Here is a 26169-nt window from a genome sequence, read left to right on the forward strand (position 1 = left end):
CCGACAAAAATTGTTACATAGTTGTATCGTTTCATTGGCACCGTTTCGGACATTATAAATGTTGTGAACACTTATGTATATTGGCATCATTATCATTGTATGAAATATCATTGTTGTGTACTGAAAAGCATTTGATAATGTATAGTATTTTGCATAGATTATATGTTTTCTTTCTTGTTCACCCACGGGCTGAACACCTTCCTATTGGACCCAACATCCAATGGAAAGTATTTCTCAATGTGCTACTTTGGGATCACTAAGCAATTTAGTTTCTCTACGTCGTCGGGCGTAACGGTCTTCTCGAACATGTGTTGTCATGGAAGTATCCCATGTGGGTGAGTGAGACTCAAACCCACAATTGATGATTTGCCATTTTTATTCCCATTCCCATTTCCATTTCCATTTCTAGATTTGTAGGTCGATTGGTGGAGCTTATCATGGAAGGTGTGTTTCCTAAGCTTGTTAATGATTTTAGGCTTGGAATGACGTTGGAGGATATGGGCTTTTGGGTGGTGTTTGTTGAGGAGGGGGGAGGGGGGGAGGGAATTGATAATGGCATTATAGCTACACAATTTGGAGGCTGCTATATCATATGCTTTTGTGACTATTTCACCATTTAATGTGCCCACCCATGCTCTCTAGTATTTTTCGTATATTTGGGTTCTCTAACGACCATTCGGTTGTGGGGATACTTATTTGTATTGGGATGAGGGAATTTTTCCTAGTTTTATTCTTTGAATTGTTGGTGTTGGTATGGTTTTCTATCAGGAGCCTCCTTAAAGGACACTGCTATTTATGTCTTTGCCCATTATGTCCAGGACTGCAGATGGGGGTGGAGAGGATGAGGAATTTGAGTTTGTCATACAGGTGCTTGTGCCCTATTATTTTGCATTGTGCTCACTCGTGCTAATAGTTTGCGTTGAGATCTCTCTGACCTTGTTGTAGCTCCCAAGGAGGATCTTGGCAATTTTGGATTGTTATCTTAAGAAGTTGATGAAGAACTACTTACAGTAGCAGTCAGTTGGAGAAATTGTGGCTTTATATGAAAATGAGAATTTTGTAATTCATTGTGAAATTTGCACATTTATGAGACAAGGTCAGTGTTGTCGAAATGTTGCCCTTGCTTAGAGGGATTCTCAACATCAATCATCCCTGCCACATGCTAAAATGCGTATTTCTTTGAGAGGGAGAAATATGAAGTTAAATCTCGCTAAGAGATCTTGCTCATTTCACACATGGGAGTAGCCATGACAACATTATGTTGAGAGACACCATGATGACATCACATTGAGTGACTTTGTGCTGAGCACTTGTGCACATACTTCTTTCTACACATGAGTGTAGCTAGGATGGACACCGTGTTAAGTGACTCCATGATGTTATCACGTTGAGAGATTTTGTGATTAACTTCTATTTCCACACATGGGAGTTCCCATGGTGGTCGTCGTGTTGAGTGACTCAATGATGTTATCATGTTGAGAGATTTCGTGATAAACTCTATTCCACAAATGGGTGTAGCCATTGTCGGTGTCGTGTTGAGTGGCTTCATGACATTATCACATTGAGAGATTTCATGATAATGGTTTTTTTTCAAAAATGGGTGTAGCCATTGTGGTTGTCATGTTGAGTAACTACATGACATTGTCACGTGAGATTTCGTGATAAACTCCTTTTCACAAATAGGTGTAGCAATTGTTGGTGTCATGTTAAGAAACACCATGATATGAATATCTGGAAAGGTGCCTCCTTAGCTAAGGGGGAGTGATGATGCTGTAGCAGCCGAAGTTATCCTTCCCCCCTCAATTTGAAATAAATAAATATTTTTGTAATGTGAAGGCAATGAAGGGACAAGACAACAAAGGGTCTTCACCTTGCAATGTCAAGACAGTGAAGGGTCAAGATAATTATATATTCTTCCTGAAGGAATTTCTAAATACAATATACAGATAGATATTTTTATTGTCTGCACATTGATTGTTGCAATGATCATCACTTCAGTTTAGGCTAGTGTTTGGGCAAATTGTAAATCAGTCTTTTGCTCTTTCATTAGATATGTAATTGATATATTTGCGGTTGGTTTTTCTCCCTCAAGTTGGAAGGTCTTTTCCAGGATAATTTGTTTTCTCTTATTGTGCATTATTTTGTTTTGCTGCTTATCTTCATTTATGGTATGAAACGTTAACAAGCATGACATCACATTTTCTATTGGAATGACCAACTTTGAAGGTCCAATAATATAATGCATTGGGCCAATCAAGTCCAATTTGCAAAAAGGAGAATGTTATGGTTTCAAAGTTTCTACTTATGACAGAATGATCAACTTCAAAAGTCCTATATAAAAAGAATGCCTTAAAAAACTAACAAAAAACCAATAAACAAAACAAACAAAATGGTTATCAAAAGGCAAATAAACAAATAAAGCAAGATAAATAAAGGAAAGGAAAATGTGAGTCCCTATTGAGGCGAAATAGGACATGTTTGTATATGACACAATATAAAGAAGGGGAGGAAGAAGATATTTGTGAAATTCAAGTTCTTGACATTTGTGTATATAAATATTACAACTTTTCTCATTAGTGGATGGGGTTTTTGTGGGATTCTTTACTTGAAAGGGTCTGTAATGTGCTTATTTTTTTAAATTCAATTTTTTTTCCCAATCTATATGTAATGATCAAATTGCCTATCAATTCTATTTCTCCACATTTATTACAGCCAAATTGGCTATGCAAATTGTTTTACAGGAGATACTATAGCTAAAAAGTTGAAAAATTATATTTTCTTTATACAATTTTTAATAGAATAGTATTACAGTATTACTACTGACAGTTGATTTGTAGGCATAGAAATAACTATTATTATATCAAAATTGCAATATATAGTTTAAAACAGAAAAATGTCACTGTTTGAGTTGAGTATTACAGGTTAGGATTAAATAGTACAACGTTTTCTGAACGTCACATAAAATTATCCGTTTTTATAAAGTAGAATATATAGAGAACTTTGGTACTCATTGCTAGGTGCATACTTTGACACTATATTAGGTCATGTTTTTGTGATTGGCATTTAAATATGTTAAAAAAATTAATGTGGGAAGGCTGAGCTTGAACCATTATATGGGATTATCGTGATTGACATTGTGACTGACTTTCTAAATAATATTTTATTTTTGATGGAGAGATCTTCATCCACAAAGTCTTTAGCTACCAAATATGGGAGCACGAGCAACAAGAGTTACTTCGTGTAAAGCCTTCTAATGGGTTCATTTATTTAGCAAAGCTTCTTGACTTATCAATGTGATTTCTTGGTTCAACTTTGTCACCGCCCTCTTTGATAAACACTTGGACAGGGATTCATTCAAGTCACTCAGTAGAATTATTTAGGATAAGCATTTTGAATTGGATTATGAAGTGTTAACAATTTTACGTCAACGAAATATATTTTTTAATAAGATTGAATGTAATTGGCAAGTCACTTCTGAGTGATCATTTTCATATGTTTAGTTACTCTTCAAAGAAATATGAGAATCTATGTCTACATTTTGCTGAAATCCCATGCCTTATTGAGCTTGATCAAAGTGGATAGTGCAGGGCATAACAAAGCATTTATTTAATTAAAGATAGTAGTTGGGTTGGGTTAGTTAGGAAGCGAGGGGGTGCGTTTGTTGGTCTCGCTAACCAACCGAGCACTATTTAAGAACATTGGAACATGAATGATGTACTATTGGTTCTTGTCAATAAATAAAGAATACTATTTCCTTCACGAATATTAGGTACGGTTGTCATTGGTAATAATTGCTTAGATTGGTATTGGTAATATCAATTCATGATTGATCTATTTTGTACTATAACTACATTTTGGCGTCGTTGCCTAAGTTAGAACCGGGAGGTTCTACTATAGGCGGATGGAAAAATTGGCAGGCTATTACTATCGCAAGTACAGGTCGTAAACATCCACTGGGAAGGCAAAGCTAACTAGGTAACAAGGGTTGGTGGAAACGAGGGAAGTCTCGGTTGTCGGTACGTGCAAGAGGAAGCCAGCAGGAAGTGGTTCCTCAAAACACGATACAGAATGAGCTTTCGAGTACTGTTGGCCTTATATGATTGTGTGGAAAAACGACCCGGAGGCTAGAGTCTTGGAGACCTAGTCCGAGAAACACTGAGATATTAGAGTACAAGAGCAAGACGTTTGTCCTGTACGAGAAATCTGTCTTGTACAAGAAAATCTGACCTGTAAGAGAATCTGTCTCATACGAGAAGTCTATCGTGTGAGAATTCTGCCATACGAGAATTTTGTTGTACGAGAATTTTGCCATACGAGAAATCTGAAGTAAGAGTACGCCAACACACTAGGAGGAGGTTGACAAATGCTAGTAACCCAGAAGACAATAGCGGAAGAGATAGAATGGCTACAGGAAAGCAAAAGCTGCCAAAATTTACAGGAGAAGGAACGGAGGATCCGACACAGCATTGTAAAATTTGTATTGCTATATGGCAGGCGAGTGGGGAGAATGACACCAATAAATGGTTGAAGGCATTTCTTGCCACCCTAAGGGGTATGGCTATTGATTGCTACACAGAATTGGAGACTGGGAAGAAGGCCACATGGAAGGATCTCCGCACGACCTTAGAGGAAGAATTCAAACTCCTAAGGGATGATGATGAGATCGTAACAGAGATATACAACATGAGACAAGGGAAAAATGAATCAGTGAGAGCTTATAGTAGGAGGCAAAGGAGTTGATAGGGAAACTAGATTACAAACCTACAGATGAGCTAAACAAAAGGTGGCTTATTAAAGGGCTAACTCCCTCTCTAAGGAGGAAAATGAAAATTGCTCCACCATCATCATTTGTCAAGGCATGTACTCCCGCAATGGATATAGAGAGTGAAAACAAAACTGCTAAAGGAAGGAGACATGGGAGTGGAACCGAAAGTTCAGAAGGAAGTGGGGATGAGTCTAAAACTATCCAAGCTTTGCAGGAGGACATGATGAGGATGATGCGGGAACTAATTGCAAGTAAGGAGGAGAAAAAAGAAGGAAAAGAACTATGGTGCCCAGAATGTGAGGACACAAAGAATAATTGTCCCTGAAAGGCATTCTGTGACATATGTCAAGTATTGGGGCACTCTATTAAGGATTGTCCCTACAATTTAAAGGCCCACAGTGCTCAAGTATTGTTTACTCAAGGAGAGCCATCCACTTCTCTACGTAACACAAGCACGACAACATCACCTGGAGGATGCCAAAACAACATGAGAGGCAACAACAACAATAGTAATAATAACACTCCAAAGAGCATAATACAGTACGACTCCAAGGGGCAGCCTATGATACAATGTAGGAGGTGTCATGAATGGGGACACTTCGCACACAACTGTCAGAGTGATGGACAGACTGAAGGGATGCTTTGTAAGTGGTGCGGACCGGGCAACCATGAGGATGCCAACTGCCCCAAACAGAAAAGTGAAGTAGAGCCAGAAGAGGAAGTATTGGCTATCATGCGGATATAGGGGATAAAACTTTTCATATCTTGACATCGAGTATGGAAAAGAAGAGGTCGGACAAGGCTAGGAAGGTGATCCAAGACGTCATGGAGGAGGAAAAAGTAAATACTTCTGAATCTCCTTTCACTAAATCAATTTGGGAAACAATATCATGAAGCAAGTTCTTGAGGCCACTGTACCAGTAAAGATTGGAGATCTATTGGAAACCCTACCACATTTCAATGTGGCAATAGCACAGAAAACCAGTACTAAGGAGGAACCACTGAAGGAGGAAGTAAAAGAAAGGAAGGATAATAACATTGTGCTATGGCTGGGAGAGTGTTCAGAGGATGGAACAAGTTCTCTCAATGGATTGTTCCATTGGCAAATGGAGGAGTACGAGGTGTTTGAACCAAATTGTAATATGTTGGAAATTGGCAATGTGGAGGGAGAGGGGGCCGCATACCCTAAGGAGTACAAGGAGTACAAAGAAGGAATGGTACGGATAGATGATACACCAGCCCACTAGTTCGGGGAAGATGAGAAGATAAAGTACGAAGAGCCAATGGTGGTAGAACTTAACTTGGGAAATCAAAAGGAAACACCAACAGAGACAACAAGCCATAATAAGGTATGTGAGTCACACAAGGGTAGGGAATTTTTGCACAAGGACATGACAAGAGAAAAGATATATAAAATGAATAAGGGCCGAACTAAATGAAGTCCAAGACTTATGAAAGGCAACAACACCTTGATTAGGGAACCATCACTCGCACAAGCCAAGGCACTAAGAACCAAAGCCTTACGGGCATGTATGGCTGCGAAGAGGAACAGCTTGTACGTGTGTGTGAAGGTACGAATTGTCCATATGAGCACCAAGGAAACATGAGGGCCACATGGATTGCTTGTATGAATTGTACAGAAAGGAGACATAGAGCTTGTACAAGACGTATATATAAGGGAGGAACAAAGGTCGCACAAGTCGTACAGAAAGGAGGAGCAAAGGCCGTATGAGCCGTACAAAAAGGAAGCACAGAAGACATGCATATGACTGTACACATACGAAAACGAGTATTGGAAGAAGTGGTATAGTACACACTTGAAGGGGAGAACGCGTTAAGGAGAAATTGGAGAAATCTCACATGGACACATAGAAACAAATGGTTGGATCAAAAATAGAATCAAAATTGCCGAAATAGTTGCACAATATTGCAAAATGGTAAGGACAAGGATTGGCAACCCAAGCAGAGGGAAGGAGGTTCCATACACGCGTGAAGAACAAACTCAAACGACAGAAGAAGGTTAGAGGAGGATTAGAGTTTCCGTAGAAAACAAGAGGACGCAGTGGAAGGAAGAAAATTGATCGTATGGAAGAAAATGATGTACCTGAGGATGGAGTAACTCCATCGTACACTGTATGGATTGTAGAGGACTATGCATCGTACCTTAGAGGAAGTTGGATTGGTTGAGCCAGGCGTAGCTATAAAGGTTATGATGTTTGAGTCATCTAGAAGACTTCTTTTGGGGGCGGATAATGCAAGGCATAATAAAGAATTTATGTAATTAAAGATAGTAATTGGGTTGGGTTTAGTTAGGAAGCGAGGGGGTGTATGTTGGTCTCCCTAACCAACTGAGCACTATTTAAGAACATTGGAACATGAATGATGTACTATTGGTTCTTGGCAATAAATGAAGAATACTATTTTCCTCACGAATATCAGGTATAGTTGCCATTAGTAATAATTGCTTAGGTTAGTATTAGTGGTAGTTGGAATAAAGTACTTGTTATGTTTAGTACTTGTTAAAGCTAGTCGGGTTGGGTAGATAGGTGGTGAGGAAATGCGTCGGTTGGTTTCCAATGAACTGAGCCGTCTATAAATATTTGGAGCATTGGTAATGTACTCATGTTGGTTTTTGGGTATCAATAAAGAAATTATTTCCTTGCCTACTGGTATTGTGGTATGAATGGTATATGTTAGGTTTTACTTCGTGTATGGATTGAACTATTCTATGTGATTAACATATTTCTGTATTTGAGGAACTTGGATGATATTTCAACTCTACATTTTTGGTGTCGTTGCCTAAGTCTGAACTTGGAGGTCAACAGGATGGCGTAATAGGAAGGCCCTTTGTACTGCTCATCCAAGTAATAAATAGTGATAAGAAGAGGAGGAAATAACTAGGGAAGATCAGTTGACATGTGATCTGGTGTCAGCCTAGGAAGTTGCGGTCAATCAGTATGTACGAAGGGAAGCCGAGAGAACAGTCCTTGAAGGTACGGTACACAACAAACTTCCAGTGCCACCAGCGGTGTACGATCTCCTAGGAGAGATTCCTTGCTTGTCAGCAAGCAATTTGTACGAGTAAAAGAGAAAGACAATAAAATTGATTCATGCCCTTGATTCCAAATATATATCCTAGGCGGGTACAAGGAGAAGAAACCAAGGAAGAAGTCACCTTGAGGGTACTATGTTGCCAGTAGCAACAGGAGAGATGTCATAACTTAAAGGGAGGACAAGGGGATTCCATGAGAATCAAAGAAGGATTGATCGAGCATACAATTGAAGGTATAGCAAAATTAGTCATCTCGGAGACACTAGCAAGGAAGTTGGGAGACAGAAATCCAGAGATACCTGCGAGGAAAGATCTCCGGCAAGAGCAAAGTCAAGAAGAAGAAGATACTTTCAGTAGTTCCTCTTGGAAAGCAAACTTCCAGTCGGGAGGAAGTGTTCCATCCAGAGTTCAATCCGAAAGAAGTGTTTCATCGGGAGGAAGTGTGGGAAGAAGTGTTCCCACAAGAGGGAAAAAACCTCACATAATGGCTATAGACAAACAAGAATTGTCAAGGTTCATAGGGGACGGCTTAGAGGATCCCACTCAGCACTGTAAAACGTGCATAACAATATGGCAAGCGAATGGAGAAAATGACCCAACAGAATGGTTAAAAGCCTTCCCCACCACACTAAGGGGTATTGCCATTGATTGGTACACTAACTTGGACGTAGCAAAGAGAAACACCTAGAATAATATCTGCACAGCTTTTGAAGAGGAATTCAGACTGCTGAGAGACGATGATGAAATTGTAACAGAGATTTATAACACAAGGCAAGGAAAGATTGAATTTGTCAAAGCCTATACTAGACGACTGAAAGAGCTCATAGGGAAACTGGACAAGCCGACAGATGGACTGAAGAAACGATGGTTCATTAAAGGACTAACACCATCCCGTAGGAAAAAAATGAAGATCGTTCCACCATCAACCTTTGGGGATGTGTGTACTCGTGCCATTGACATAGAAAGTGACAGTAAAACCTCTAAGGCAAGAAGGCATGGAAGCTCCAGTAAAAGTTCGGAAGAGAGCGAAGAAGAATCCAAAACTATTCAAGCCTTAAGAAAAGATCAAGGAATAAGGAAGAAAAGAAAGAAGGGAGAGAAATTTGGTGTACGGAGTGTGAAAAAGGCCATAGTAGGGGAGCATGCCCGAAGAAAGCATTTTGTGAGATCTGCTAGGTACTGGGGCATGGGATTAAAGATTGCCCCTACAATTTGAAAACAAGGAGTGCCGAAGTATACTTGACCCAAGGGGGGCAATCCACACCTCCCTCCACTCTGCCCAAGGACACAAATATAGAAGCCTCCCCAAGGGGGTATAGAAACAACAGGAGAGGAAGGAACAATAATAGTAACAATAATAGCAACAACAACACACCGCGACGGCCACTCTAGTATGATTCTAAGGGGAGGCCGATGATTCAATGTAGGAGATGTAATGAATGGGGACACTTTGCATGAGATTGTCAAAGCGGAGGAGGACAAAATGTAGGGCTGCTCTGTAAATGGTGTGGGCCAGGCAATCATGAAGATGCAAATTGTTCGAGACAAAAGGGAGTAAATATGTTAGACATTGAAGATGTAGAAGACAAAATTATTGCGGTCACGAGGTTGCAAGCCAGACAATTAACCTACCTAGATGCTAGTACGGAGATGGAAAGATTTCATGAAGCAAAGAAAGACATTCAAGATAGCATGGGGCAGCGAGGAAAGACAACATCGGAAAAACCTACTTCTAGTAGGGGTATAACAAATATTGTGAGGCAAGTACTGGAAATTGCTATCCCAGTAAAAATAGGGGGTTTATTAGAAACATTACCCCAATTGCAGGTGGCACTAACACAGGGGGCAAAATCGAAATAGACAACCTCAAAGAAAGAGAAGGAGAAGTACACACAGAAGACAATACATTGTTCACGATAGGGGTGGGGAGAACACCAACGGTAGTAGAGATGGAGATATTAGGGTGTAAACTCTCAAATATTATTGTGGATGGAGGTTCCAGTGTAAATGTCTTATCAGAAGAAACATGGAAGGAATAGCGAAACCTACACTCCCCCAACGTTTCAACTAGTAGGAGCAGACCAACATGGAATCAAGAGGGAAACCTGCACTCTAGCCCTCGACATTTCAACTAGTAGGAGTAGACCAACACAGAATCAATAGTATAGGAACACTGATGGGACAAAAAGTCATCGTTGGTACGCAACAATTTTTTTATTGATTTTGTGGTTATCCCTTTAGAAAAGAAAGGGTATGATGCTTTAATAGGTAGGGGATGGTTGGTCATAGCAAAAGCTACCCATAACTGGAAGCGAAACACTCTCTCTATTGAGTCGGAAGGAAGAAAGTGCATTATAGACCTCAAGAATCAGTCAGTAAGCCAGGACTTGGCTTTAGACTATAAAGGAGAAGACTATGGAGGGATGGAACCAGATGAGGAAGGAGTGCTCAAACTAGGGGAATGCTCAGACGATGACACAAGTTCCCTTAATGGATTATTCCACTAGCAAATGGGAGACTATGAAGTTTTCCATGCAGAATGTAATATGTTGTAAATACAAGAATCTCAGTCAAAAGGAAGGTACTTGGAGGAGTACACAGAGTATAAAGAGAATAGGGCAATAAAGTTATCTACTTTAGATAATAAACCTATTAGAGACCTAGTAAATGGGTCTAAGTTGAAAGTGTATGAAAAAAGGAATAAATTAACAAGTAGCTATTTTATAATTGCAGAAGAGGGAAAAGTACGAAAAACAAGAAGTGGCAGTAACCAAGAAGGAGAAATTGAACAGAGTCCTTATAAAGAGTCACTAAACATCACGATAATTGACAGAGGAGGAGGACAGGACAAAGTAGCCCTAGTTGTACGAATATTTGTATGACTCGAAAGAAAGGTGGAAGGAGTAGGTGAGGAGATATTCGTACAACCATCCGTATGAGGGAGAGTGGTCATACTAGAGCAGCCCACAGAGAACGCCGTACAAAACAATGTCCAAAAGAATAAAGTATTTTCATCTATACGATAGTTTTTCTTAGCCGTATGACAGTCCTTATCCATACGACAACTAGCTGCATCCGTACGAGAACAAAGTTCGACATCTGGAGGAGCATCTGTACTGCAGGGATGTCGGGGAAGTGATCTCGTACGACAAACATATACATCCGTACGGCAACAATAGTTTATAGAAGGTGACTGTTGCCTACGACAAACACCTATACAAGTACGAGGGATACTCAGGTATCCGTACACATGGGAATAGAGGTTGGTTACAATCGATTACTACAGAAGGATAGTTGGTACAGGAGGCATATACAATTAGTTCAACAGATCTGGGAACTAACACAATGACACACAACGGTGAATCTTAGTATTGGGAATCCGAGCAAAGGAAACATTATCGACTCCAAAAAGAAGAAATTTGCCGTATTGCAAGCAAAGGAGGTAAGAAGACAAAAAGTAAAGTGGTACAGAAAATTACCATCACTGTGGAGAATATCACATTCGAAAGTGTGATGGGAAGCGAGTGCAAGACTTGGTGGGAAAAAGCAGAGGTAGACCATCCCCTGAAGAAAGCGTTATGTACAGCAGAGGTAGATAAGATCATTTTCATGCCGATTTTTGAATTAAAAGAGTTCGAGTCTATCCTACGAAATTTAATCATAGGGTATGAGAAATCAGGTCATAAATTTGTAATACAACATTCTCAGCAACAGGTGACAATTTCTTATGCAGCAGAAGAAATAAGGTTTTCGGAATTCCTAACAGAGGGCAAGAAGTGGGAAAAATTTCTATGATAGTAGTAGACAAGAAAAAATGGCTGAAATTAATGTGTTGGAAGGACCTTACAAGTCTGGAATGGGAAGGAATCCTGAAGAACAGTAGGGGTCTGAAGAATTTTTTTATAGCAAATGATGAATGGCGCTGTGTGGTAGATCTGGTTAAAAGCAAGTTCACGACGGGCCGCTGCACTTCCGACATTACCCTATGGATGTTACCTATAGTGGATGGATAGTACAAGGAGCAGATATATAATTGGGCTAAATTTCTTTCCGATAGACTTTGAGAATTTATGGAGTTGAAACATAAAGCTTTTTATATGCCTTATCATACGGTGGCCATGTTCTTAGAGGTAGTATGCATAGCAGAAGAGGAAGAGGATGATGAAAGTTCAGAAGAAGAAGACAGGGATATGGATTCATCCTCTGACTCACAGGAGGTGAAGATCCGTCTGAGTCATCTCTAGGGGACTCCGTAGGCAGTGACGTTTTTACCACCTACAGAGGGACCACTTCCAACAGGGGTAGCAGAACCTCAGACACATTACCAAAAACCACCTACTGATCCTGAAAAAATTGAGGCAGTAGGTACTTCCAAGCCAAATCAAGCAGGAGTCAAGGAAGGAGCAAGTGGAGGTGGCAAGCAACAAATCCCAACATGGGGGGCTTCCAGAGTATTAGTTTTGAAGATGGTGCCACTTGTCTTTCTGGAACAACCCTCTCGTACTGAAGTCATAGATTTAAGGTGCCAAACAAAATGTGCTCATAAAGTAAGGGTACAAACACCCCGTGGTCCAGAAGTAGTCCATCCGGTTGCTCTTGTGGTACAGCCAGAAGTAGGAGAGGAGAAAACTGGGAAAATTCACACCCAGGGTAGCATGACGACAGTAGCTGGTACAGATGGGGCCATGACAGATACGGTCCTGGAGGAAGTAGATAGGTTACTCAAAGAGGAAGGCATGGTGTCTTCACCCTTAGCGATAGCTGCTGAGGAGCAAGTTGAGATACAAAGTGAGCACGAAGAACCACCAAACAACATCTTTTGCAGCCAAGGCCGAACTATTCCTCACTGAGCTTCATGCCATGGAGCATTCTACTAGGAGGATTGTGCAGTAGGCCAGGGCTCAAAATCTAGAGACCATCATCACCACAGTAGAGGCGTTGATCGCCTTTATGTAGACTGACTGCCACACAGATTGGGAACTTCTAGAACAAGGTGGCTATTCAGAGGAGGACATGGCTACCACATGGACGGGCAGCTCTATCATTTCCGTGGGATAGGAACAATCACCTCTCCTAGAAGCGCTGATAGCAATGAAGGTTGCCTTTTGGGGAACTTTTTTGAAACTTCAAAAGGAGAAAAACCTAGCTAAAGTTTGGGGGCTAGAAAGAAAGAGTTTGCAACAACAGTGGGCAGCGGAGAAAGTTGCTATGCAAGAAGCTTGGAACAAAGAAAAAGCTGAATTGGAGAGCAAGGTTGCCGCGGCAAAAGCTAAAATGATGGATGCGCTATGGGTATTACAGAGCATTCGGACAAAGCAAAAGACAGTGGAGCGAGACCTACAACAGCTAAGGGGAACTCCGAGCCCAGGGATGTCCCCCCCATCCTTCTTGAAGTTAAAGTTGTTTTTGTTTCATGTTCTAAAGTCATCTGGAAGATGACTTCTTTTTTTTGGGGGGGGGGGGGATAGATGTAGTCGGAATAAAGTACTTGTTAAAGCTAGTTGGGTTGGATAGTTAGGTGGTGAGGAAATGCGTTGGTTGGTTTCCAACTAATCGACCCGTCTATAAATATTTGGAACATTGGTAATGTACCCATGTTGGTTTTTGGGTATCAATAAAGAAATCATTTCCTTGCCTGCTGGTACTGTGGTATGAATGGTATATGTTAGATTTTACTTCTTGTGCATTGATTGAACTATTCTATATGATTAACATATTTCTGTATTTGAGGAACTTGGGTGATATTTCCACTCTACATTGGTAACATCAATTTGTGTTTGATCTATCTTGTAGTATAACCATTCTATAGATAGACCATTGTTATCATTTTGAGGAGTGTCAAGATATCATAACTATGTTATGTGCATATGCATAGATAAATTGAAACAATAAATTGAGATAATAAATTTATGTACTCTTCATCATTTGGATTGACTATATATTAAGATCAGTTATATCTCAACGTAAAGTGTAAACTTGAAAATCTTATACATTTCCATTAGTTGTTATTAAGAATAATATTCATCCAACTTTGATATATTCACAGAAAATAAGCTATTTAAAAAAAACTGGATAGTAGATATTTTTATTTTACATTTGCATAGGATGAAAAATGTACATTAAAAGTGAAGTGTTGATGTTTTGTAGCTTCGGTCGGATAAAAATCCTATGAGACAATTATGGAAGATATATATATTTAAAAGATGAAATTTAAATATTATTACTTATGTAATTCTGGAGAAACTAATATAATAATGATTTAAGAGATATTATATATATTATATATATAGTTATATGTATTAGTATCAGTATTATTAATTTCATTTTAATTACTAAGTTGACCAATCGAATATTAAGCATCTGCAGTTTCGTCGGCTAATTATGTAGTGTCGACCATATTAGTTCATGTGATAATATGGAGTCACGTCCATGATGGATCGTGACCCATTGTGGAACATGACTCCGTGATCAAAATAAACCATTATATATAATGCAGAGCTGCAGTGATCAAAAGCGATAACAAACACATCAAAAACTGTCTTCAAGTTGCTGATCTTCCCAGGGAATTTTACAATAAAGTTCTGGCTAATAATTATTCTTTACAGCAGAATATAATTAATGGTCAGTAAAATAATATAATTAAGTTGAATAATTATATTAAATCAACTAAGTTATCAAGTAGAAAACAAGTTTTCTCATTATACAAAATCTGAATTATATTTTACTAGGTTGCATGGGTACGCGTACCCACACCCCTGGTATGCGTACCCAGGTACCGGGCACACATACCCGGAGTACTGGATACTCTGTGGAGAGCATCATAGCTAGGGACCTTGATTAAGATTTCTGATTTTTGTTTCGATGTCTTTTTGGCATATCAGCTTGTTGTTTATCAAGCTTAATTCATTATGTAATCAATTTGAAACTTATGATTCAATACTAATTAATTGTAAACTTTATTAATGTTCAAGTCGGAATTGTATCATTTGCGATATGACATTGTTATATGATTTATGATCTTCTTGTTCATTTTTAAAGTATGCCTTCTCTGTTATGCATCTAAACTTTTTTCATATATTGTTATTACAAATCTAAAACTGAAAACAATACATTACATTTGCAAACTTTATTAGTGTTCTTGTTTAATAAGCCAATGTCATGACTCATAATTTCAGATTTTCTATAAATATTAAATTATATATAAAAAAAGTTTGATGTACCCAAGTACCCCTGTCCTTGTGCAACCTTGATATTTTAACATGGTATCAGAGCAGGTTTAAGAGACACTCAGATCATATTTTTTATTGACCATATCCACATATATAATTTTGGAAAATTACACTCATCAAAATGGCATTTGGAATCAAACTTGAAGACGTATTCGAAGGTGTTTTAAATTTCAAGGCATGGAAATTATGAATGATGCTCACACTAAAAGGGCATGAGTTATAAACAATAGTGGAAAATTCAGTTCCTGAACCTAGTGAGAAAGATGAAAAGATTCAATGGGAGAAAAACAACACCAAAGCAATGAAATTGTTGGTAGAGTAAAAGACCACATAGTGCTTTTTATCATAAAATTAGACTCAGCATATCCTATCTTTAAAGCTCTAGAAAATATGTTCGAGATCAACAATACTAGTAGACTTCTTGCTCTTAAGAATCAACTCTCTCATATAAAGATGAATAAGGGAGAGACTATCACCTCACACTTTATGAGGATAACAGAATAAAGAAACCAACTTTCTACAATTGGTCATACCTATGATAGTAAAGAATTAACAATGATAGCCCTAAATGAACTTCCCATCTCTTGGGAAACATTTATACAAGGAGTAAGTGCTCGTTCCAAACTTCTAAAATTTGATCTACTAAAAGTTGACTGCATTCCAGAAGAGTACAGATTAATAACTAGAGGAATTGGAATAAACTCCACAAAAGATGATATTCAGATTCTCACAACCCAAGCTAACAAAAGATGGAAGAAAACTATTTTAAAACGGAAAAAAGGCAAGGACTCAAATGCGAAAACCATTCAAGAAACAAAATGACTTTTCTAAAGTGCAATATTATAGATGCGACAATTATGGTCATGTTGCAGAAAGTGCCCTGATAGACTCAAATATCAAGCCTCCTTTGCTGAAGTCAGTAAGACAAATATGGATTCAAATAAACTTGTATCCTACTCCACCCTATCCTTTTAAGTATCAAACATACCAAACACTTGAGTAATAGACAGTGGAGCTTCTCAACATACACCAAACTTTAGAGAACATCTTGATTTCATAAAAGAAGACTACGATGATGAAGTAACTATTGGAGATGGTACAAGCTATCCAGCAAAGGAAATTGGGACATGCACTATCAATCTTAAATCAAGCATCTCACTTGAACTCAATGGAGTACGGTATGTACGCGAGATAAAAAAAAGGAATTTAGTTGCAATTTCAGCACTTGAGGACAATAGATAAAGAATCACTTTCATGGAAGGAGAAGGCCTAGTTTGGCCTAAGAACACAAACATTTAAAATGCTTATACTATTGGAATAAGTAATGGGTGCCTCTACAAACTATGCACTTCTCCACCTTCAATATTAATTCATGAGTCTACTAAACAAAATGAAATCTGGCACAAGATATTAGGACTTTTTTTTTTGAGGGTTACCTCCTTTAGAGAAGATAGGTAACATGATTACCTAAACTCAAACCTAATCATGAAGGGACATTCAAAGGTTGTGCATTAGGACTAAAAACACCTTTCACAGTAGTAAAAGAAAATCTGAAATGTACTTGAACTTGTTCATTTTGATTCATGTGGACCTATGTAAGTTCCTTCCTTAGGAGGATTTTTGTATTATATTATCTCTGTAGATGACTACTCTAAGAGGATATATTTTCTAAACTGTAAAGAACCTGAAAAAATTCTTATCAGGTTTAAGGAATTTAAAACACCAGTAGAAAACATATTATGAAAGAAGATCAAAACCCTAAGAACAGATAATGGGAGGGGATATACATCATAAATTTTTCAAAACTTTTGTAAAAATGTTGAGATTAAGAGAGTTATATGTTCCTTACAACCCCCAACAAAATGGTGTTGCAGAAAGAAAGAACGAAATCATTGTTGAAGCTGCAAAAGCAATGATGCATGATCAAAACTTAGAAACTCACCTTTGTGCTGAAGCCTTATTTTTGTTTTATGCATTCAAAATAGATGCCCTCACTCTCATCTTGAAAATAGAACCTTGGAAGAAGCATTCTCTGGAAAGAAACCCAACATCAGCCACCTAAGAATATTTGGCTGTCATGTTTACATTCATTTTTCTAGTGAGAAAAGAACTAAACTAGAGCCTTCTCGAAAAAGAGGAATTCTTGTTGGATATAGTGAAATTTCTAAAGCCTATTGAATATACATTCCTGAACAAAGACACATTGAACTAAGTAGAGACGCTATATTTGATGAAGATACTGCATTTAAAAGATCCAAGAATGAACATGAATTAAATAGAAAAGATCTTAAAAGGGATTTCTTTGCAAAGATTTAGAGGGAGAATCAATATGTAATAAAAGGCAATAATTCCATTAAACCTATGGATACATCAGATGAACCTAGAGAAAATAAGAAAAGACCTTTATGGGCTAAGAAGATGATTGAAGAATCGGAAAAATATGCAGCACCTCCAAGAGCTTTTAGAGAAAGAAAAAGGCCAAACAAATCCTCTAGTTATATTGCACTCATGAGCGAACTTTCAAATTTAGAGCCCTCAAATGTAGAAGCCTTGCAACATCAAACTTGGAAGGATGCTATGATAGAAGAATATAATTCCATTCTCAATCAAGAGTGGTATCCGGGATATTATTCTCAGACCCAAGGACAAGTTAGTTCTCTCATCCAAGTGGTTGTTTAAAATTAAATATGCAATAAATGGAAGCATAAAAAAACACAAGGCTAGATTCGTTGCAAGAGGTTTCTCTCAAAATAAAGGCATTGACTATGAAGAGACCTTTGCTCCAGTTGCTAGATATACCTTTGTCATAACAGTGATTGCCATTGCTGCATCAAAGGGATGGAAAATTCACCAAATTGATGTAGAGATTGCTTTCCTAAATGGAGTGATAGAAGAACAATTATACCTAGAGCAACCAAAAAGATTTGTAGTGAATGAAAAACAGTCTCATATATGCAGATTGAAGAAAGTTTTGTATGGTCTCAAACAAGCTCCTTGAGCTTGGTATGAAAGGATAGATCATCATCTCTCTAAACTTGGTTTTTCGAAGAATGACGCAGATCCAAACTCATTCTTCAAAATACAAATTGGAGATATGTTGATTTTGGCACTTTTTGTCAATGATTTGATGATTATAGGAGAAGATCACCTCTTAGCCAAGTGCAAACAAGATGTTGCATCCGAATTTGATACGGATGAATTTGGAATACTTCACTACTTCCTGGGCTTAGAAGTGTGGCAGCATACAAATAAAATTATTCTAAATCAAGGGAATTATATTGTTGACATCCTAAAAAGATTTGGGATGATGGATTGTAAATCGATGTTGACTCCTGTAGAGACAAATCTACACGAGTTGAAAGAAGCAACCGTAGACTCAAAGGATGCTGACCCAACTCTCTACTAACAGATTATTGGCTTCCTGATGTACTTAGTGAACACCAGACCTAATATTTGTTATGCAGTGAATGTACTTAGCTAGTTCATTTGTGAACTTAAGCAAGTACACTTAGGAACAGCCAAACACATCTTAAGGTATCTTCGTGGCATAGTTGAATATGGTTTAAGATATAAAGATGTAGATCTTAATCAACATGGTAACACTGATTTTGATTGGGCTAGAAATTATGTGGATCTGAGAAGCACCTTAGGGTGTTACTTCAGCTTGGGATCAACAATGATATCTTAGTTCAGTAGAAAGCAATTGTCAGTAGCACAAAGCTCTATTGAAGTAGAGTATATTGTAGCATCTATGGGAGCATGCGAAGGAGTATGGTTGAGAAAACTTATAGTTGAATTACTTGGAAAACCACTAAAACCTACCATCGTCCATTGTGATAACCAGAGTTGCATAAAATTCTCCTTGAATCCAATATTTCATAACAGATCAAAACACATTGAGATACCATCACTACATCCAAGACATGGTTGAGAAGCATGTAGTTGAGCTGAATTAAATTAGTACATATAACTAGATAATAGACATCCTCACCAAAACTCTCGCGAAAACGAAGATGGAACTCTTCCAAGGTAAACTTAGTATGGTTGTAATTATTGAGAATAAGTCTCAACATCTTTGATTATTGTACTAATGAAATTATTTTTAATCATGAGTGTTATTTCATGATTTCGTGGGCCCTTTGTAAATCATGAAGAAGTGACAACTTCTAAATGATTATCACTTGTATTTGTAGAAGTTATTGCAAGGTGACAATCTTACAATAACTTAATCTTCTATTATGAGGGATATCTTATGGTTGATATCTAAGCAAATCATGATAGAGTTTATCTTGTAAATCAATCAACTAGAGATAGATACTGCTACATAAATATCTCTGAGTTGTATTGTTAGATATATCATGCTGGATTAACATTCATAAACAAACCATGATTTAACATTTCTATGGTAAGCATCACAGGGGGATACGTGTGTAGATACCTTATCGACTTTTTGAGTACTTGGTGAATATCATGTGACTTGATGTTCGTAGGCCATTACTCTAAGTATTTGGTAAATATCATGTGATTTGATATTTGTAGGCCATTACTCATGATACCATGAGATGATATCCAAATGGTGGGTATCTTCTACTCAAAGATATATGTAAACATGCCATTTTGATATTACATTGAGTTAATAACTTGATATCTAATCATGTTGATTATCCTCCCTAGCTAAGAGGTAGTGTTGATGTTTTGTAGCTTTGGTCGGATAGAAATCCTATGAGACATTTTTTTATGTATGTGTGTATATATGTTTAAATACTTATAATATATATAATATTTAAATGAAGAAATTTAAATATTATTACTTATGTAATTCTGGAGATATATATATATATATATATATATATATATATATATATATATATATATATATATATATATATATATATAGTAGTATCATTATATTAATTTCATTTTAATCACTAAGTTAACTGATCGAATATTAAGTATCTGCAGTTTTGTCAGCTAATTATGCAGCATTGACCATATTAGTTTATGTGATAATGTGGAGTCACATCCATGATGGATTGTGACTCCATCATGGAGTCGTGATCCATAGTGGGACATGACTCCGTGATCAAAACAAATCACTATAAATAATAATACAGACCTGTGGTGATCAAAAGCAATAAGGAACACATCAAAAACTTGGTCTTCAAGTTGCCGATCTTCGCAAGGAACTTTACAATAAAGTTCTGACTTATAATTATTGATAAAAGCGGATCAGAACAGTCAGTAAAAGAATATAATTAAGTTGAATAATTATACCAATTCAACCAAGTTATCAAGTAGAAAACAAGTTTTCTCATTATACAAAATCTGATTTATATTCTAACATAAAGGTATAAATTAATTACGATCTTCATTATTCTTGCATCAAGATTAAAATTTATTCCAATTTTATGTTATTATGTTGATTATCCTATATATGCAACTTATATCTAAGGCTATGTTTTGAAAATAATGGTGCCTGTGTTGTTACATGGATCGATATTATTTAACTTGACAAACTCATATGGCTTTTAAGTCTATAGAGTTTGAATACAAAAGTAGCTACAAAACAATCAAGGTGGCCTAGGAGATTATTGGAAGGGTTCCATTTGGTTACTTTTATAAGTCCCACTAAAATATATGAAAATCAAAGCAATTTACTCTTGCCAAATGTTTATGATCAAACATCTAGAAGAAAGCACATTGAAGTTCATAGGCACTTCACTCAAGAGACATATATCATGATTAAGATCTAGGCTAGAAATACCTGGGCCTTTGTAAGACTTATGAGCCATAGATAAGACCTAAGGGCACATGTAAGACTTATGTGTGTTTTAATACATATGGGATTGAATGTGATAATCATGGGCATTTTACATGCTATATACATAAGACTGGGGACATCTCTATATGCTTATAGGCTGGAAGGGTTCCATTTGGTTACTAGTAAAAGTGCCACTAAAATATATGAAAATCAAAGCAATTTACTCTCACCAAATGTTTATGAACAAACATCTAGAAAAAAGCACATTGAAGTTCATAGGCACTTCATTCAAGAGATGTATATCATGATCAGGATCTAGGCTAGAATTACCTGGGCATTTGTATGGCTTATGAGCATTAGATATGATGTAAGGGCACATGTAAGACTTATGTGTGCTATATGGGATTGAATGTGATACTCATGGGAATTTTACATGCTATATATGTAAGACCGGCGGCATCTCTATATGCTTATATATAAGGCCCATGGGCACTATGTATCACTTCCTTTATATTCCTTTTTCGTTTGTAAAAGCATTGCATATAAGACTTGCAAGCTTTTTAAAAGATCTGTGGAATTAGTGTAACAAGAATTTGGGTGACTAGTTTGAGGATCTGGGTTACAACAAAAGCTAAATAAGATTTCATTGAAATATCATCCTGAGGAAATAAGGGGTAATTTATAAAGTTCAGATGATAAATTGATTAATTAAATGTATAACCAAAAGTATATATGGTGAAAAGCTGTGATCTATTCACCAACGTCATAGATTTTTTTAAATGCAAGCAATGATATATTTTATATTGTTGTACACCACGTACATTGGTATGTGCTAGAGGCAAGATTTAATAAGAGGTGCATTATTATTGTGCATATGAATGAGGCATTACAAAGAAGGGGAGGAAGAAACCAGGTTCTCGATATGTTTGTGTACACATTATTTTGAGTTTTCTCAATAGGGACTGGTCTTTTGATAGGGTGTTTTCCCTGAAAGGGGTTTCCCATGTACATTCTTTGTAATGTAGTTTTCTTTTTCCTTCTTGTAACTTTATTCTAGTTAGATTTATCTATATGCATTGATTAGTTGCTTATTAATCTGTTTCCTGACATTGCCTTACAATCGAGTATTTAGATTTGGTTTCAGATCAAATATTCTAAATGTATATATAAATGACAATATTTAAGTTCAGAAGAAGGGGTTCTCTTCTAAAATCTGTATGCTATTAACGTCATTTACAATTTATATGGTACAATGCTTTTGAATTTCTAACAATAAATTTGTTCATGCAGCCGGAAAGAAAAATTGCAAGAGAACTGCAGATGAAATGAATGCACCATCACCTGTTTTAGCATCTCCTGAAGAAAAAAGTAACAATGAAGAGGAACATGTAGATGTGGATGATGATGAAGATATGCAAGCAAACCATGAGGTGTTGATTGACACCCATGAGACTAATGTGAACATCGATGACAATGTATCTAATGGTAGTGACAGTGATGATGAGATTGCTGATGTAGATCTTAGTGATGATGAGCCTGATAAAGGGCCAAATGCTGCTGAAGCTTTGAGAGCTCAAGTTGACGCTGAGCAGAATGAGAAACAGCAAACCTCTAGTTCAAGTGGGACTAGCAGTGGAAGCAGTGGCAGTGGCACTGGTAGCAGCAGCAGTGACAGTGAAGGCAGTGATGATGATTCAGCTAGCTCAGGTGGAGATAATTGAATGTTGGAAATGCTCCTAAATCATTATTCATATATTGGAGAGCATGCTCAGAAAGATGTCCTTACAGTACCTCTGGCCTAGTGAGCTCCCAAAATAAAAGTTCCACCTAAGTGCCCGCAATTGTAGTAACATGATGGTGGAGAAAAAACAAAATTCAAAACAACAAGAGCTATGTAGACTTACAGAGGTTAGATGAAGAAGTTGAAGATTTATGAATAAATTAAGTGGAACTACCCTCTTCAATGTGTAGGAAAATAAATGCTGGACTGCCTCCTACTAGTCAGTTGATCTGACTTGTTGGGGGTCAAAAGCTATATCTCTGGTGGCCAACCAAAGTTATCAGGGAAGCACTACTTTCTCCAAAACATTCTCACTCGAAGTATGAATTGGAGAAAGCCCTGGCTTTGAAATGTTGGGAGTGAAGTTTGATTCCATGGTTACTATACAACAATAGGTATAACTGTCCTAGCAACTATGCTAAACACAGCAATAGGTATATTGTATTTGTGTGTATTTATATTAGCATACACACTTCTTCCAACAATAGAGAAATTGTTTATTTACATTATAATATATTTGCTAGTGACAAGAATGAGGAGAAGGAAATGAGTATTAATCTTTGCATGCATGTAGCCTTTCAGGATCTTCAGGAATGATTATTTATTTTTGATCAAACTGTAGCCTTTAAATTCTGAACTTCTATCATTTTTATCCATCTTTTGAAAATAGTTGCAGTCATTTGATGAAGTCAAACAAGGGGTTCTAATTAAGGTCTGTATAAACCTTGCAACCCAAGTAAATTCCCTCAGGATGACAATCCAAGCTGCCAGCATAATCACAAACGGTTCTAGAAGAATTCAACAACACTAACATTTACAAATATGGATTGTATGATTGTTTACCACTCTTGTTACATCACAAAATCCGTGATTAGCATGTAGGAAATCATACTAAGCTACAATGATTGAATTTATAAAAGGGAAGAAATTACAAAATCAAACCTGCCACTTCAATCTTTTTTCCATTTGCTAACAGATCGGCATGAACAAGGACTATATTCAGCAAAGCATTAAATTGGTCTACCTTTCCCATAAATTATCAGAGCTACGCCGATGAGCATTGAAAATAAAAGAGAAACAATTACAGAAGTCGCACATGCCTCTTCAATCTCTTTTCCATTTGTTAATAGAACTGCACTACTCTGAGCAATATTCAGCGAAGCTTTCTCATGATCCCAGGTCCTAGAAATGTTCAGTGTGTGGTTACACAACTTATCTGCCTCTATGAGCTGCACGATTCTATAAATAAGAGGGAGTCATTTGTAATGCTACAAAGGGAATCCTATACGAGCTAAGTAGTGTAGTAGAATACTCCAATTCTCTTTGTAATGCTACAAAGGAAATTCTTGGATCAACATGACATTTTTAAAGCATTATGAGACCGATATTAACTTTCCACACTTATGTGAACTGGCTGACCTTTGCAAAAGATTTTGGATACGCAACTTACTTTAGAGGGCTAATATTTGCTAATTGTAGAAATTTACTAATCATGTGAAAATATGCCATCCATAACAACCTTTATGGAAGACTTGTGCCACGTAATTAATTGTAGAAATGCAGACTGTTAGCCCTGATATTTAACCATGACCAATTTCAAACTTTTGCAATCTCTAATTATTTGAAAATTTAGGCCTCTTCTCGGACCAAAATCTATATTGTTTTTGTTAAGGAAATAAGATATAATACCTTTTAAATTATATATATATACCTTATGTACTGTATTCACAAACTTGTGTCTTATTTTCTTGCATATATATATATACTTAATGTTATTCTGTGTAGGTATATTTTACATTGAAAACATATATATATATATATATATATATATATATATATATATATATATATATATATATATATATATATACTGGCTGTTATTATGTGAGTATATTTTGCATTTGTTTTCAACGTAAAAATAACTAGATAACCTGAGATAACTGCAGATGTAATGGTACTGTGTGTATTTCTGTATTTTCCAATTGCAGTGATAGAGGGACGAGGCATGTCCCATGTAGGCATATGTCTCTACGTGGCTTAAGCATGGGACATGCCCAGTCAGATACAACTCACGCCAATTCCCTTGAAGTAATCACAGTCAAAAACCACAATATTTAATTAAGACGATTAGTGTTTAGGGAAATCGATACTCATTGGTTATTATTGATTTGTATTTAGCGATCTGTTATTGTTACAAATATTAATTGCTTTATAAATTATTCGAACTGCATTAATAAGAAATACTAGTGTATATATGATCTGTATTATCATACAGACAGATTATTGATTCGATCAGTCAGGAGTATAATTTGTTAATGACTCATTCAATAATCGTCAGGCAATAAAGATACTATATGCGTGTGAATATATATATATATATATATAAAAGATAATATTATTTTATTTATAATCATATTAAATTTTTATTTATTTTTTTAAATGGAGGGTTCGGACCTGCAAGGCACGAAGCTTGCGAGCTACCAACCAGCAAAGGCCACCAACATAGACATTTTAAGAACCCGATATGGGCCCACTTGTGCCCGAAACTTTTTCGGCTTAGAGCCAAGGAGTAAGGGGCATTCACGCCGTCAAAATCACCCAGGGCACGATCCCGGTCCATCCCTTATGATGTTGGAGCCTTGCACTCAGCAAGACTTGATCCCTGGTGGGCTCTTTGTGAGTCATTTAACTTTACCAGTGTACCAAGGGCCCATTGACTATTAATTATCTTTTGATAAAATCAATCTAACAAAAGCTACAACATTAACACTCCCTATTAGCTTGGGAGGATTGTTTATAGATCAACACATTGTGCTTATGAGAAATATCATCTCAATATGATATTTTAGAAAATAGTGCGAAGAAAGACAACATAGATCCATTGTTTAGATGTTACCTTACAGTTTCATCAAAGTATGGAATATACAAGAATGTCATCCATAAGATATTCACCATACGTACATTTTCTTTGGTATGTAAATCTCATGATACCTTCCAAGAAAATATGCGCACACAGTGTCTCTAATACTACATCCCATGCCATATCTTAGTAGTATAACTTAGTTACATAAGAGACACATACTATCATGATCTCCATAGACATCAATTAAATGACATCCATCATGATAGTAGGTTGAAGTATTGTTAAGATCATGACCTCACAGTAGTAATCATCATAAAACATCAATGAAAGATCGTCATCTTTCATGATGTCTCTACATGGTCATGTGGCAACTCACATGATAAAAGAATATACACATCTTTTAATTAAAAGAAAATCGAGACTTGACCTTGGAAAATACAATTACATTTTAATTATACCAAGTTTACCTCTGAAGTGATGCACTTTTGCCTTTGAGAGGGGATTGGTAAGGATGTCAATAGTTTGCTCATTTGTGCTTAATATATCTCAACAAATATCTCAACGGTATGACATTTCTTTCCACCATATCTTTGATATAATGTTAGGGTATTTCAATGTGTTTTAATCTGTTGTGAAATATTGGATTTATTGAGTTTTATGCAACTTCGATTATCCCAATGTATAATAGTAGGCTTCATGGATTGTCCAGACAATCCTAC

The 26169-nt window shown here is 36.8% G+C and overlaps 1 protein-coding gene across 1 annotated transcript in view; it reads left to right on the forward strand.

Moving 5' to 3' along the window:
• LOC149571122 (RNA polymerase II transcription elongation factor) overlaps positions 1-23156 on the forward strand; it is a 92109-nt gene extending 68953 nt beyond the window's left edge. Inside the window, exon 4 of the mRNA XM_089812683.1 lies at positions 22098-23156. Within this exon, the coding sequence (XP_089668809.1) occupies positions 22098-22528 (431 nt within the window). The 3' untranslated portion in view covers positions 22529-23156. The remainder of the gene's footprint in view (positions 1-22097) is intronic.
• Positions 23157-26169: the final 3013 nt, after the last annotated feature.

This window comes from Cupressus sempervirens, chromosome 2, assembly GCF_028749045.1.
Source record: "Cupressus sempervirens isolate cs-2001-9-10 chromosome 2, ASM2874904v1, whole genome shotgun sequence".
In the NCBI taxonomy this organism is placed as follows: Eukaryota; Viridiplantae; Streptophyta; class Pinopsida; order Cupressales; family Cupressaceae; genus Cupressus; species Cupressus sempervirens.